Raw genomic sequence first — 16922 nt, 5'->3', positions numbered from 1 at the left:
TCCACAGTATCAGAATGAGGTCATTCGATATTGACAGGGCGATCAGTTTCTTCAAGTCCTTCTAGAACTGGGGCGGTTTCCGGTGTCCCATCTCTTCATCCTTGAGTATCATGCGCATTCTCGTGCTGTCCGAATTAGCCAGTTTTTTGATTACTTCACTTTTCAACTTCTCATATCATCCTGTCGCTCGCGGTTTTACTACTATGTCCCCGACTAGATCTACGTATTGATACCCGATGTTTGCGGCGAGGGTATTAAATTTCGCATTGCCCGGTCGGAAGGTCAGTTCGAATTGACGCGCATCAGAAGCGTTCAAGCGCTTAAACGCTTGACCTTCCGACTAGACGAACCACAGCAATATTTTTTGCGGCTCTAGTGGAGGTACGCGGAAGATTTGATTAACTATGTCTTCGCCGTCTGTGGCGTTCGTTGCACGCACTTCCTCGTTAGCGTTTCCAATGATGTAGATTTTTAATATGCAGATACGGCGTCTATGTGACCCAAACACCTTCATCTCTTTCGCTCAGATCACGTCGGGCCATCAATTTGAGGTGGTAAGGACGTGTTGGGTGATATCAAATTACTCGCGTGTAGAGCTATAACAATGTTTATTTTCGCGTTAACTGTGCGTCGTTTTGAGCTCGGATGGGCATGATACAGAAGTGATACAAACATATTATGACTATCTCTCTGATAGACCAATAATGTAACTACCAACAACTATTGTAAACTGTTATATGCCATCAACTATGACGGGCTAAGATCGACTATCGAAGCGAGCTGTTCCTCATTCCCCTTTTTATAGGATGCCAAGGTCCTCGGAACAGAGAATTTTCATCCGAGGTGGGGATGGAAAAATCCGTAGGCGATAAAACGATAAATTTTCTTTTCTAAGGCACATGAGTTTTTTTATTAAGTCCCAGGATTTATTCTTTTACGACGTCCTATCCTAGGACGTCGTTTCGCGGGCCATGTGGATAACACATGTGCTTTTCTAATTCAACATCATCGTCACCGTTTAAAATTAGAATGTATTTAATTGCCTCTTTTGCTGATAACATAATTTGGTGTCGTGCTTCATTGCAGTCTTGATATTCGCATCAAGGTCGAATATCGTTTCGGCTGCGCTTGCTACAGGTACACGATCCCTATTTCTTGATTTCGCGGTTTCTTTTGTGGTGTTAGTTACAAATTCAAAATCTTTGGTCATAATTGCTTCCTGCCTTTCAATGCCTAGCTTCAGTTAGCAACTGTTTTTCTTAGCAGTTCGATTTCTTTAGCGAGGCCTTCTCTTCGCTTGTTTGTCTGGTTAGTATTTGAATTCGTTGTAGAATTTTGGCGGTAGTTCTCGCGTGAATTTCGTTCTGTTTCTATATCGCTTCTAGTACTTGCTTTAGACTAATTTCGCTGTCTTTACTTGTTGATACTGTGGAGGATTTGGTCTAGTTCTGGTGTAACGAAATAATTTGTTATAGACAATAATGCAGTCCGCAGGTACAATTTGTATGACTCGTTATAAATACCCGATAACCTTAGAGAAACTACGTATGTCGCCACGATGCTTGCTTATGCGTCCGTATTCTTTTACTCTATACACTGAACTCTGTCTTAACATAACTTCTTCTGTTTATTTATATTGGTCGGGGGACAGCCGGAAAATTTGAAGTCGGCTGCGCTTGACGGTTGTATGTAGCGGCGACATTGTTTTGTTCGGAGTTCATTACTCTTTACAATACTTGGGACCTAACGGTCTTGTTACTCCGAAGCAAAACAACAACAGGATTTGAATTGTCCTGCTCGCGTGCCGCTACAATACTTTAGACATTTTCTTTCGAAAATTGCTACTTCGTCTGAGTCTTTGCTGTCAAAGCTAGAACGTCTATATTGAACAAAAGAATCAAACTTTACCTGATATCCGTAGAATGTCCATTATCAAGTTGTAAGCTTCAGATTGTAAGTTTGTCGTTGAGGATGACCCGAAGTTCAAATTGAATCCCTTTCAGGTAGGTAGGATATCTTGTTTTCCTAACGAGTACTTTTCGCAATCCGGGCAGTGATCGCCAAAATGTTACGTAAAATTTACGATAAAAAAGGAATAACTTATCTTGACCGTGTTTTTATAATTTTCTGGGCTTTTATTAAGTACCATATTACAATGAAGTACAATTCACGGCCAAACTGTACACAAGATTAGACTCAAGACTAAAAAGACTGTTCTTGGTCGAATGCTTGCATTTTTTATAGGTTGCGTTTGTAGGCGTTGAGGGGAAGGGGCGGATCCTAATTGCCCTTCGTAATGGGAAAAACGTAATGTTGGGCCATGTGCAAAGGTTAAGTTAAAACCTAACGGTTCGCTGTTAGGTAGCGTGAAACGACGTGGATTGGAGTATGGTTGTTGTCACACGTAGGACGTCGTTTCGCGGGCTACGTGACCAACACATGTGCTTCTTCAACCCTGGAACTTTCTCCACGGCCATGGGCCGCTGTAACATTATCTACAACATAGCGTACGATTTTGTTGACATCCGAATCCATTGAATTTTTATAAATGTTTAAAGTTAACTTTTGTCAGTGAAAGTAAGATCTTGTCAACGGCACTTTCAATTTTCTTATTTTCCAAAATTATCGAAAAACCGTACCTACGGTCGAAGATAATCTATTTTTGTATAAGGTGGCATAAAAACTTACTACTTGCAAAATTCAGTCACATTTGCCACCATTCCACTATTTTGAAATTTTATATAAGAAAAAAAAAAAAAAATGAACACAGAGTCAAGATGTTGCTGAAAGGTCTCTACAAATATCTTCATCCTTCACCGAAAATTTGTAGGCAAACAAAATGTTAGACTTATCGTAATGTTCTAGGCCTGGAGAGTTGCATATTTATTTAAATCTTACTTTGCACGTTAATTTGTAAGAAAACTTGTTTGATTATTTTCTAAATTTTCAGTAATGAACCATTGCAACGATCGTGGATGTGAGGCATATTGTGGCGATTCCGTTCATATTTTGTTACACGAACAATGCGGTGCTGTTCAAATCGGAGGAGTGAGTCTTAGATCGTTGCGCAACAATGTTGATGGCACTTTCGATCTTTCTGAATTGCGATCGAAGCTGCGCCATGACAGAAATTACGAGCCCATTTCTAAGCTGGTAATTGTGGAAAATACAATTAATGGAAAAATTGTTCCCCTAAGCTGGCTTAAGGAATTAGTATCACTGTGCAAAGAACGTAACTTGAAGTTGCACATGGACGGATCCAGGCTATGGAATGCAAGCGTAGGATCAGGAATATCTGGGAAGGAAATTGTTTCGGGCTTCGATTCAGTAACATTCTGTCTCAGCAAAGGCCTAGGTATATATTCTTTTACTATTTCTATGTTTAGAATGATATTTTCTATGTGTTCCTTTAACAACAATTCTCATTTTTCATATATTTCATTTAACATCCTTTAACAATTTGAATGTTAATTATTTCTCACATAAATTGATTGGAATACGATTACATTTTTTTAGATATATCTTACTTCCTTATTTTTCTTTTTTTACAAAAACTAACATAACTTAAGGAAGCATATCTATATTATCTTAACAACTATGGACTGATTAGCATTACAAAAAAGCAAATTTGGGCCATTGGTACTTTCCTCGGTTAATATTATTCAGTTGTAATATTTAATGAGGTGCATTTTCTTTGGACGAAGTAAAAACGCATTTACTCATAATCTTAATTTACTCTTAATGTTAATCGAACAAAACGTGTGCTATTTGAATTTGCACACCTTTTTCAACCTTACGATATCGTTAATTTTACACTTCTGTATTTTCTACAATTTGCAAGAAATATACCTTCTGCCACTTCTTCTTTGGGAGATTTATTTTTCAAAGGATTATATGTACACGATATATATATAACACGAATTGGTTCTAAAACAGCGTGAGAATCGGGGAAGTCCCGTACAACAATATTACTAAAACACGGTTTCGCTGTACCGCGATTCGAGAATTGGTGAAATTGGAGAAATCCATACACAAAGCAACGTAGCAAAAATTTTTATGCGCGAGCCTTGTCATTCGATATTTCTTAATCGACCAGCGTGATGTGTCGTTTCAGATTTCCGTGTGGAATTTTTGAACATCGAAATTTTGTATCCATTTTTAAATCTTGGGGCATCAATCGTTTGCTCTCGATCATTTTTTCGCTATAGGGTAGTAGCAACTTCAATCTTTTCAGATAAAAAGTTGGTGACATTTTTGTAACGCGAATAATATTAATATCGAATAATTTAAATTAATTATCGATTATTTTAATCAACATATTTCTGCTAGTTACGAAAAAAACAGCATATGTACTTTTCTTAACTGCTATAATTTAACCACCGTTTTTCGTGGTTAAATTATAAACGCGGTTTCCCGTGACATTTTTTCGTAACTTAATTACCCTGTGTTGCACGGGAGATATTTGCATATAATTATACGCTATAGAGGTGAAAAGATCTGACATTTCTAGACATGCTAATGAGCATTTCCAGGGTCGGCACTACCCAGCGCCCTCTCCCCGGAGGGCGCAGAACGCCTATGAAGGTTTCCTTCACGAAAAAACTAAACGGCCCCCAATCCAATCGAGTCCGAGGCTCCATCAGATGAGTCACTTCATATCTGCCCCCATTATACGATGACTCATCATGTTAGTCATTGATAAAGTATTATATCAGTGAGATTTCGGATTGTAATAGCAGAATTGTAATAGCCCCGTTAATTAAATTGCAGGGGAAAGTAAAGTAAAAACGAAATTATTTTCAAGTTTGAGGTGAAGCAAAAAATGAATATTTTATAACTTGGACAATTAACATATTAAAATGTATTAACTATGGATAATTAATCAGATAAAAATAAAGTAGAATAATAAATTAATATGTTATAACCATGAAAACATTATCGGTTTTTGGGGCTATTTTTTGCTTTCAGTGTATTAACACGTTCACTGTTCTGTGCACTGTACATGTATGATCACATGCATACGCATCATATTTGATGCACGCACGCGATCTATGTTCAGTGAGTTAAATTATTTCGCATATGCGAAATGAGATAAATTATTTCGCATATTTTCTTTCCAAGCATTGTAAACGTATGAGTTGATTAAGTACTCTTGTTTAACTCTCTTCTCTTTCTTTTTTACATGCGTTTTCATCATATTTTGTCAAATTATCAAACTGTAGAATGTACTGGAACAAACTGCAACTGTAGAACCGTATTATGTCGTTAATTCAGTTTTGACCAAAATGGATTAGACGCTTATTCTCAGTTGGTATTCAAGTAAACAAAGATAGGAGCGACAAAAAGAAAATAGCAACAAGGAGCTAATAATAATAGTAATAGTTACATAATATACAATACAAAAGCTAAATTTAATGCAATTACAAAAGTTCTATAATTAAAAACACGATTGAAACAGCACGTAAAGTTCTATATAAAGATGTCTTGACACAAAATAAGTAAATTACGGAATAAATCGATCTTATTCGTAAATGTATTGGCTAGTTTCAATATTCGATTAATTGAATCATTTGAACTATATTTAGATTTTACGGCAGTGGAATAAAATATGTGACTTTTTCTAAAAGTTTTTTTCTAAAAGCATACTCTAATTAACTATACTATATACTATAATTAAAGGAACTAGTTAAAAATACAATGACTCAATAGCAACAATGTATTTAAAATTAGTAGAAAAATGAACGACAAACCCTAACGATTTAAGACTAGTGCACACAATCTTATAACAATTTATTCGGTCTTTACCAGCCTCAACCGGCCTTTTAGAACGTGGCACATTTTTAAGCATGAAATTACCTTTTAATTTCAGCATTTTCTTATTGGCACTGCATTTACGTCTTTACGGTAATGAAGAGCACACGATGAAAACGCTCACTTTGGTTTTCCATTTTTAATACAACGAAACAAACAAAAACGACTTGCCAGATGCAAAATTAATTCTGTTTTTAAATGAAGTTTGAAGTATTATTTGTGGAAACGTGTAATGATTTTACAGGTTAGAACGAAGTTGGTTGCTTAAAGATACGACTAGCGACATCCAGACGGAAGAAACGAAATTACTTTCCGAACAATGCAATATTTCACGTATCTTTAAACAGTCATATTGTCGGTATCTTCAGCTCGGCGACTTCGAGTCTGATATCGACTTTCCAAACATTCATACACGCACGCTCAGTGATAAATTATTGTAAGGCTAAATAGCGGCGAGCTATCCGCCATAATATCATTACGAAAATGCGTTGCCACTAAGAGATTGCTTTTTCGCATGGATATAACGTAGAAATATACTGATTGTAGATTTACATTACTTCCAATACAAGGTATTGGTCTTTCTTATAAACGCAAGATTGACACGTATAGAAAATTGAATATATTCCAACATGACATACATTGAACTTCTTATATACACCAATCTTGCGATTATTTATATTTCTTACTTTATTACATTATTACGAATTACTTACTAATTCCCCTTAATTTTAACGCATGCATTATGAATGCTTTGTATTAATTTCTAGAACATACATTAATCCCTTAAAAATGGGGTGAGAAGTCGTTCGAACAATATACGAACTGTGTGCACATACATACATACTTATCATTTATCAACAGCAGATAATGAAATAATAACGACGTGTAAATTTGACAAAAGTAAATTTGGATGAAATTTTATAAAAGGCACATTCAATCCTCCGCCGATTCCCCGCCTCTTGATTAAAGTTGACTCAGCCGACCTCGATCAGATATTCTTCTTGTTTATCCTGTGTACCTTGTCTCCTGAGTGCGGCAAAACTCTTCTTAAATGGTTATTTATTCTCCCGCTGCGTGGCCTTAATACGTATGGGCATACTGCCCGTCACGACGCATAGGGCCGCGTGTGACACTTTATCTCAGCTATTTTCTTGATAGCTCAGCGCAGATGCCCGTATTGGTGCAGCGTAAAACATTACCGACTCCCATACTCCACAGTATAGCTTCCTAATGAAGCTGGTGGGTCCGTTTACGTTTGGCAACAGGTTTCTAATGGCGCCAACGAGCGCATTTGCCTTGCCACACACCTGCACCAAATGAGGAGAGTACCTCCTAGCGTTGACCAATAAAACATCCAAATATTTCACTTTAGTAATGCTGAAATTAAAGGGACGGAAAAGCAAACCAAAGGAGCACATTTTCGGAACGCGTTTCCCTGTCAACAGTATAATTTCAGTATTACCTTGGGCCCGATAAGGGCCCGTGTCTGCGTACCATTCTATGATGACCTTCGTGGCTTCCCAAATCCTATCATCGATGTCTTGCAGCTTTCTCATCATAATAACTAGGGCCAAGTCATCGAAAGCTACGCCGTCCAAGTCCGTTATATGGTGCAGGCCGTCGTAAAAGTTATTCAGCAGCAGTGGGTCCACGATCGACCCCTTTGGGACTCCTGTGTGTATATTTGTTCTGACTATACTGTCGCCGCAATAAACTAAAATTCTTCTGTCCGAAAGGTAGTCATGTAATAAAATGCGTCGATTACTTATATAATCTTCTTTCATCTTAAAGTGTTGAAGGCGTTTCTATCGTCCAGGGCGTCAAGAACGCACATCAGGCCCCGTTTCCTACATGAATCCGCAATACAACAAAACTCTACCAAGGACGTCTGAATCGTGCTCCTCTTTTCTTTGTATCTAAACTGTTCCACACGGAAGGAGTCTCCAGAGACGCCCCCCTTCCTTTCGATGGGCATCATAAAGGTGTGTTTCCACATCTTGCACAATGATGATATGATACTAATGGGTCTGTAGGATGACGGGAGTAACGGATCCTTTCCCGGTTTCGCTAGTAGACCATCCTCGCCACCTTCCATACGGCCAGAAGTTTTCCAGATCTATTGATTTTATTGGGCAGAGCTGCCTGGGTCGCTGCTCCGCTAGGATCTTCGTAATGTACCAGGATCACCGGATGACGCTAACCGCGTTCCTCAAGTCAATCCTTCTCATGGCGTTCATCAGTTCTTCTTCAGTGATTTATAATCCTAGCCCTTTCTTCATCGTCAGTCTGCGGGATTAGCTTTCGTTTGGTAACCTACTTCTGCATAGTATACACAAGTCATCGAGTCCGAGACACCTACATGTATGCATCGTGCATGAACCATTTCCATTCTCTCGCCTCATTTTCGCTCAATCTCATCGGGATTCTACTTGTGGTGGCACTCGACAGCAACTATCATTCGTTATGTCACATGAGATTCCAAGGAGCGAGTGGTTGTCAGATATTCAACACAATTATCGTCGGCATATGCGACGTATGTCCACCCGCGGTCCTCCATCTTCCACGGTAGCCTATCCATCATCAGGTTTCAAATGAATGGATGACAGATGGACTCTTGAGGATATCCACACTCTACCTTTTTCCAAACAGCCCCTCTCACTCTGATCATACATGAGGTCCTCTGCTGAGAGTAGCTTTTTCACAGAGCAATCTCGTCGTACCTTATTTCATTCAATTTCTCAATCACCCTAGGCAATTACAGGTTACCAACGTCTTCTTGAAGTCAAGAAAAATCCCCAACACATACTTGCATTCACTCAGACGAAGGTAGCCTTTTGTTCTTATCCACGAATTCTCAGTCGAACTATCGCGATGAAATTCACCACCATTATTAATTCCAACATCAATTATCATTAGCAATTAGCATCATTAATTCCACCTTCCACCTTCCATTCAATCTTTTTCATTATCACTCTCTCAGACGCCTTGTTCATCAGGGATATTTTGTCGAGGCCCCACGATAAGCCAAGAGACCAGTTTAGACTAAAAGAAGAATACTTAACGATGCGTATTGTAACAATGTTGAACTTTACTTAAACAAAAACTCAATACGACAATACACAGCACGAAATTTAGTCTACTTCATGTTTCATTAGTTCATAATTCATTGAATCCTTCCAAGAGTAGATGTTTGTGACGTTGAAATCAATGTAATGGTAGATATCGCAGGCAAGTCCTACAGCTTACACGATTACAGAGCACTGCGTTTCCTTTCGTTCCGTGTCCACGCTCCATTCTGTGATGACCTTCGTGCCTTCCCAAACCCTATCGTCGATGTCTTGCAGCTTTCCGATCGTAATAACTCGGGCCAAGTCATCGAAAGCTACGGCGTCCAAGTCCTTTACATGGTCCAGGCCGTTGTAAACGTTATTTCGCAGGAGTGGGCACATGTAGTCCGATTTTTCTTTCCACGATTTTTATGTAAGAAGAAAAAGCAGCAGTAACTCGCGGAGCCATCTACAACAGCAGTAGTGCTATTACCACCTGCTCTTCACCTCACTTGTATTTGGTATTCTTAATTGTTCCGATTAAGTGAAGTTATTTTACTGTTTTCGTTTTCCATCAATGCTTCATAATGCTGTTACGATTACTTCTTTTTACATGGATATGTTAACAGGTTGTTGTACATTTACATTTCTCGTTACATATCGTATCGTGTTATAACGTCAACTACACTTTTTGTGTATAGATCTAGCACTGTCTCTCCTTCATTTCGAAATACTTGTCTATGCAGTGCGAATGTTCATATTCTTGTACATGGAATGGTGTTCTTCGCTGTAGGGATTTGTAAGATCCCCTTTAGAGATTCAAGCTTTCAATCGAGCTCCCCTGATGGATTAAATCATCAGTCGACCCACTCGCCGCTTGTGCCATCTCCCTTACAGCTGTTTTCATTACGTTCCTCGTGACTTCTCACTAACCTCGGAATTGTCTTTCTACTTGTTGAACGACGCTGTTGCATTCCTTTCACTCAGTCATCAGTTGTCAAATGATTGTGTTGAATATCTGAGTGGTAGCTTGTTGCTAGGTATCTCATGTGATATAACCGATGAACATCGACAGACTATGCTCTAAGTCTTTACGGCATTTTATGGTTAAAAACTGCGAGGTCCGGTTGAGTCGATAAGACATATACAAGCGTATGGCGATTGCAGACAAGAACTTCTGAAAAAAGGAAGATTAAAGTAATAATGAAAATGGAAGTAGAGAGTTCTCTGACTATGATTATCTTGTCCCTTAGTCTACAGTTGTTTTGTTTCCTTATTCTTACTTTTGTATTTCTACTTTATGCAAAAGTATTGTAGCGTAATGAATGTTACAACGCTCGTTTCAGCTTTCGTTATAGCACTCGCCGGAACACTCTTTTCGATCCTTTTCTTTTTTTGCGTGGACGGTACCTTTGTGGAGGATTAGTCTGTTTCTAATGAAGTGAAATAACGAAAGCGAATTATTGCGGTCGCAATCCGTTATAATATATTTTCAAATAAATAATTAATTACAGACGAATTGTGAGTCCGCTGGTATAAATTTTAAGTCACGGAATAAATAACCGGTAAACACTCTGGGAAACTTCGTAGATCACTGCGATGCTTGTTTATGCGTCAAAACGCTTCAACTCTGTTCGATGAACTCTGTCGCTCGTGATTGCGTCTGTTTATTTATACTGGTATGGGGACAGCCGGAAAATTTGAACTCGACTGCGTTTGACGGTTGTATGTAGCGGCGACATTGTTCTGCTCGGAGTGCATTACTCCTTACAATACTTGTGACCTAACGGTCTTGATACTCCGAAGTAAAACAACGGGATTTGAATTCGCGTGCTGCTACACTTTCATAGGTACCTCGCGCCCTCGGGAGTGAGAGCACGGTATAATGTCGGATTCATACCGGCTAAAACCTGCACGATGACCACCCGAAGCGCATCAGGAGCCACCCTGGAACCGTGAAAACATACTCACGAGGCTTCCCCCCCCCCGCCTCGCACTAATGACAATCCCCTCTCTTCGATGGCACGAAGTGCAACAAAACGCCCAGTTTGGCAGGATAACCTCGACGACCCTATCTTATCGGGGCTTACCCACCAACTTTCTGGCAGGTTCTGTCGCGCCTAGATTCTAACGTTGGTACCTGCAGGGTCAACCGCACCCAACAGACTCATGACATCGGAGGGCAGCTCGAACGGGGGAGACCCCGCCAGCTTCACCGATGAAGTCGCTGCGATGTTGCGAAATCCTCTCACTACCCGGATCACTATCGTCCCATGCAATTTCCCGCACAGCAGGAGACTGCGCCGGTTAGTTATTTAGTCCACCACTCAAATCGGAGCCCCGTAAAGGAACTTCGACCGCACCACCCCGGCGTACAACCGGCGCCCCCAGCATCCGGGTTCGCCAATCCGAGGCAGCAAACATCCTAAGGCATTCGCCGTGTTCTCGACATACGGTACCAGACGCTCGAAGTGGCCACCGAAGGCCCAATGGCTGTCGAGGATGAGAACCAGACATTTCATCTATAATTCCAGTCTCAGGCTCAACCTAACCCCAGCCTCAGACAGTACCCCGCTGAAGGCGTCCCGTCATCTGCCCTCATGGCTTCGGTCTTCTCAAGGGACACCTCCAATCCCAATCCCATAATGAAGACAACCATACAGGCTACCGCCGCTTCCGGGTGACAAATAGTCCGTCCCCATATCAAGCATCAGACCAGCACCAACGTGTCGTTTGCGTAACACATCAGTGCCGATTCCGGGCGCGAATTGTTGTCCGAAACACCGCATCGTACGTTAGATTCCAGAGAACTGGTTATAAGGCCGACCCCTGTGGTACCTCACGATCTCTTCATCTCTCCGCCCTCTTGTCCTTCAGCTCGGCGACTTCAAGTCTAATATCGACTTTCCAAACATTCGTATACGCACGCTCAGTGATAAATTATTGTAAGGCTAAATAGCGGCAAGCTATTCGCCATATTATCATTATGAAAATACGTTGCCACGAAGAGATTACCTCTTCGCATGGATATAACGTAGAAAAATACTGATTGTAGATTTACATTACTTCCAATTCAAGGTGTTGGTCTTTCTTATAAACGCAAGATTGACACGTATAGAAAATTGAATATATTCCAACATGACATACATTGAACTTCTTCTATATACCAATCTTGCGATTATTTATATTTCTTACTGTATTACATTATTACGAATTACTTACTAATTCCCCTTAATTTTAACGCATGCATTATGAATGCTTTGTATTAATTTCTAGAACACACATTAATCCCTTAAAAATGGGGTGAGAAGTCGTTCGAGCAATATACAAACCGTGTGCACATATATATTTATCATTTATCAACAGCTTCCTAATGCAGCCGGTGGGTCCGTCTACGTTCGGCAACAGGTTTCTAATGGCGCTAACGAACGCCTCTGCCTTGCCGCACACCGGCTCGACATGAGGAGAGTACGTCCTAGCGTTGTCCAATGAAAAACCAAAATATTTCACTGTACTTTTGGTTTGTTTTTCCGTTCAATTAATTCTGCATTACTAGTTTTCGGGACGTGCTTCCCCGTCAACAGTATAATTCCTGTCTTATCTGGTGCCAGATGAAGGCCCGTGTCCACGCACCATTCTGTGGTGACCTTCGTGGCTTCCCGAACTCTATCGCCAATGTCTTGCAGTTTTCTGATCGTAATAACTCGGGCCAAGTCATCGAAAGCTACGGCGTCCAAGTCCTTTACACGGTCCAGACCATTGTAAACGTTATTATGCAGGAGTGGGCCCACGCCGTCTGATTTTTCTTCCCACGATTCTTAAGTAAGAAAAAAAAGCAGCAGTACCTCTTAGAGCCATCTACAACAGCAGTAGTGCTATTACCACCTGCTCTTCACCTCACTTGTATCTGATATTCTTAATTGTTCCGATTAAGTGAAGTTATTTTACTGTTTTCGTTTTCCATCAATGCTTCATAATGCTGCTACGATTACTTCTTTTTACATGGATATGTTAACACTAAACCTTTTTTTCTTTTCTTTCTTTTGTACGTGGAGAAATCCTCATGGACACTCCGCTGCTGCAGTAATCGCGTAACAGCAGAGTAGTATCGGACTCCTACCGACTAAAACTCCACGATGACCATCCTACGCGTGTGACAGGATTGCTCCAGGAACCTGTTATGAATTAATTTCCATTGCACCCCCTTCTCGCGTCCTCTTGTTCGAGCCAGTCCTATTACCTCGCGGCTATTGAATTGGCGTTAGGGGGGGGGGGTCATTGCCCCTACCGCTGTCGCTCCTTCTATTCGTGGTCCGTTGAGACGGCGATGGAGCGGCTCTAGGTCGTCTGACTGCCAACCTTTTCCATCGTCTTATCCTGCAAGGGTGAGAGTTTTTCTTTCTCTCCCTTTCCGCTCGCTCCTTCGCTAGCATAACTCGCTTGCAGAAGAGGCGGACGGCCTCCTATTTCTATGACCCTCTCAACATCGCTTCTACAATCGCTGAGGGGGTCAATGTTTCTCATATGGCGTGCCGAAGAGTGTAGCAGGGCAGTTCCCACGCCGGGCAGAGCTCCAGGGCGTGCTGCGCTGTGTCCCTGTCTTCTCCTCAGTGGTGGCAGATGTCTGTCGTCTCTCGTCTGATTCTCCTCAGGAACTCGCAGAACATGCCGTGTCCGGTGAGCACCTGGTTCATTTTGAATGTGAGCGGGAGGCCGTGGCGGCTTCTCCATGCCTCCCAGTTTGGGAGGACCGCCTCCGCGCCTCGATGTTCGCCTCCCTCGTTGATTAGCTGGGATCGCCACACGTCCCACGTGTCCTCCTCGGCGGCTTCTGAGTCGTTTGGAGCTGCCTGCTCGGTCGTATCTGCTCCCAGGTGCCATACTCTCCGGTGGGTGTATTTCCTTTTGAGCGCCAGCGCCCGGAGCTCCCAGGGGGGGACGCGGCTAGAGCGGTCGCCGACGCGTGGGACACCGTCCGGTATCCCCTAATTGCAGCGAGCGCCGTAGCACGCGGTACGCCCGGTAGCGCAAGGAGACTTCTTCTTCGTCGCGTCTTCGCCAGTGGCGGACCCTTAGGTACTGTCTTCGGGCCCGGACGTATCTCGTCCTCAACACTAAATCTACCGACATTTCGTATTAACTATTCCTACCGAGCGCGGTCAAAATGACCGCTGATTTAAAAAGTAATAGTTTTTATAATTTAACTTAAATAATGGTTAATTTATAACTGAATGTATATAAAATGATGATCTGTTAGGAAATTTCGTTCAAATTTACTTTTACTTAATTTCAATTCTAGGCTTAAATAAAATTACACTTTAATTTATATAGAGATATCTTATTCAACGCCGCTGCATTTTTTACAAATTATCTTATTATCAAATGTACATTTGCTGCATGTTGAACAGATTTTCGTAGTTTTGTAACCTTTACAATTTCTACTTGACAAGTTTTTCTTGATAATATATCTGAACTTGTTGATAGTTTCTTAGCATGATTTTCTCCCCACGATTCTGTATACTCAACAGCGAGCTCTATAGCTAATTGGAATAAAAATTCCTGTCTTGAAATATTTTCACCTGTTCTTTCTTTATACAAAATCCAGGCATTTATTCCAGCTTTGTCCAAAATGTTGAAAAATACCTGGAGGGGCCAACTACAACATTTTGACTTCACGCTGTGTTTTCTTGTCATCTGGTTTGTAATATCTTCCTCAAATTTTGTATCATTATAAAATCTAATCGTTCCCGGTATACGTTTATGCTTTTTTCAATTTCTGTCGCTTTATGCATGGAACTTAGCATAAACACTTTTTTTGTTGGTTTGCATTTATACACCGTAAAAGAAATTTAATTCGAAATATAAAATTTGGTTGAGAATTTGGTTGGCCATTTTGTCCTTTCGATCTTTGACTATCTTTGGCAATTCCCGTTTATTTTCACGGATTGTTCCAACAATTGTAGTTTTTTTTTGCGAGTAACTTTGTGGCCAGTGATGCACTCGTAAAAAAATTATCTGTTGTTAGGTTCCTTCCACATCCTGTGAATGGTTCCATCAGCTTTAGAGAAACGAATTCTCCAAGTGGAATTGAATTTTCTCTCTTCTCATTCTTTCCCAAATAGGGAAATCCATTTATTGCATACTTGCTATTGACATCACACGCCAACCAGAATTTTATGCCGAATTTGTCTGGTTTATTCGGCATATACTGGGTAAATCTACACCTAGTCATCGACGGAAACAACTGTTCATCAACAGTAATATATGCACCAGGTTTATAACAATTCTATGAATTCTCTATAAGGCGATCCACTGTAGATACCATTGCAAATCTTATGGTTCGTCAACGCTGGCTTCTTTCGCTCTTCTTATCAAATCGTATAAACTTCATAATTTCAGTAAAATCATTCCTGCTCACTGTTTTTGAAAAAAATGCAGGTCCCCAAATTTTATTCCACAAATATGACACATCTAAGTTCTTTACCTGATATGCACCGCGGGCGTATAGCAGAGCAATAAATGCATCTAGTTTTGTTGTACCTAGCTCCTACTTACTCCACAATACTCTAAATGCTTCTTCTTTCGTACATTTTATTATATGATCCCTTATACGGTGATCAATGATAAGATAAAATGCTGTCTTTACTTGTCCTCCCATTATAGTCCAGTTAACGTGTGTTGTCGGACCTGACACACCCCTAAAAATATTATGAACTGGTGTCCTGCTAGGTTTGGAACTTGCATCGAGTTCTTTCCAAACTATTCCATCGAGCCCAGTTTCGATACGTTGTTTCTTTACATCAGTCTTACGCTTTGCTGTTAATGATAATTTATTTCTTTTGTGCCCTGGACATGAACGCTCATTGATAATATTCTCCTCTTCATTATTGCTGTCTAACTCTGATTCGGTTGTAAATATCTTTTCATGTATTTCCATGCTGTTTTCAGTTGCTGAAGTTTCTTGTTCATCGCACACTGAACAGTCTTCTGCTATGTCCGTTATTTTTTTTAATAATTTTTTTTTTGCAAAGTCTTGACATTTTTAGGGTAAATATTTATCACAGAATAACACTATGTACGGAAGACAAAATTATTGTCAAATTTTAGATGCTTTACTATTTCTTTTATAACCACTCCACACGAAACACTCTGAGATGCTTTCTGTTCTGAGTTATAGAGATAACAAGCTTAAATGTCGATTGATTCACTAACAAACTGTCGTATTCTGGTCGAAAGAAAGGTACCAAGTAAAAATATAGTCTCTGACGGCGATATTTATATGAAAATATAGATGAGTACTGGCCATTTTCAAATTTTTTTGCGTGAACGGTACCTTCATAGACACCCTGCGCCCTCGGCAGTGAGGGCACGGGGTAGTGCCGGTTTCATACCGGCTAAAACCTCCACGCTGACCCTCCGAAGCGCATCAAGAGCAGCCCTGGAACCGAGAAAACATACTCACGAGCCCCCCCCCCCCCCCCCGCCCCGCACTAATGACAATCATCTCTCTTCGATGGCACAAAATGCAACTAAACGCCCAGTTTGACAGGATAACCTCGGCGATCCTAAGTCCGTACGCGGCCGCTGTCTTATCGGGGCTTACCCACCAACTTTCTGGCAGGTTCTGTCGCGCCTAGATTCTAACGTTGGTACCTGCAGGGTCAACCGCACCCAACAGACTCATGGCACCGCAGGACAGCTTGAACGGGGGAAACCCCGCCAGCACCGCCGCTGCTGTCACGTAAAATCATAACTCACAACTCAGATTATATAAAAACAAGGTTGAGCCGAAACACAATTATCAACTTTCTTTTTGTTGCACTTTATTATCCACTTAATAGCCACAATTGAGTATACACTGAGTTGACACGTACAAATTACTTTACTGTGACAACTTTATCTAAATTAAGGAGGCGACTGATCTAAGGGTAGAAACCTGGTAAAGAGATGCTAACTCTTCGAAAGATGGGAAATCTGTGTAGTTTAGTAACGATATTGTGGCGGAAGAAAGGCTGATGGGTGTGTCTAAAGAAAGGAATAAAGTTCATTTGTTAAGGATAAATT

The 16922-nt window shown here is 40.7% G+C and overlaps 1 protein-coding gene across 2 annotated transcripts in view; it reads left to right on the top strand.

Moving 5' to 3' along the window:
• LOC138188797 (L-allo-threonine aldolase) overlaps window positions 1-16922 on the top strand; it is a 56757-nt gene that overhangs the window by 27748 nt on the left and 12087 nt on the right. For both annotated transcript variants that reach the window (XM_069130860.1, XM_069130861.1), the window contains one exon: window positions 2951-3355. In XM_069130860.1, the coding sequence (XP_068986961.1) occupies window positions 2951-3355 (405 nt within the window). The remainder of the gene's footprint in view (window positions 1-2950; window positions 3356-16922) is intronic.

Source organism: Bombus flavifrons, chromosome 17, assembly GCF_040668555.2.
Source record: "Bombus flavifrons isolate JBK064 chromosome 17, iyBomFlav1_principal, whole genome shotgun sequence".
In the NCBI taxonomy this organism is placed as follows: Eukaryota; Metazoa; Arthropoda; class Insecta; order Hymenoptera; family Apidae; genus Bombus; species Bombus flavifrons.
This window is presented reverse-complemented; position numbering and strand designations above follow the sequence as displayed.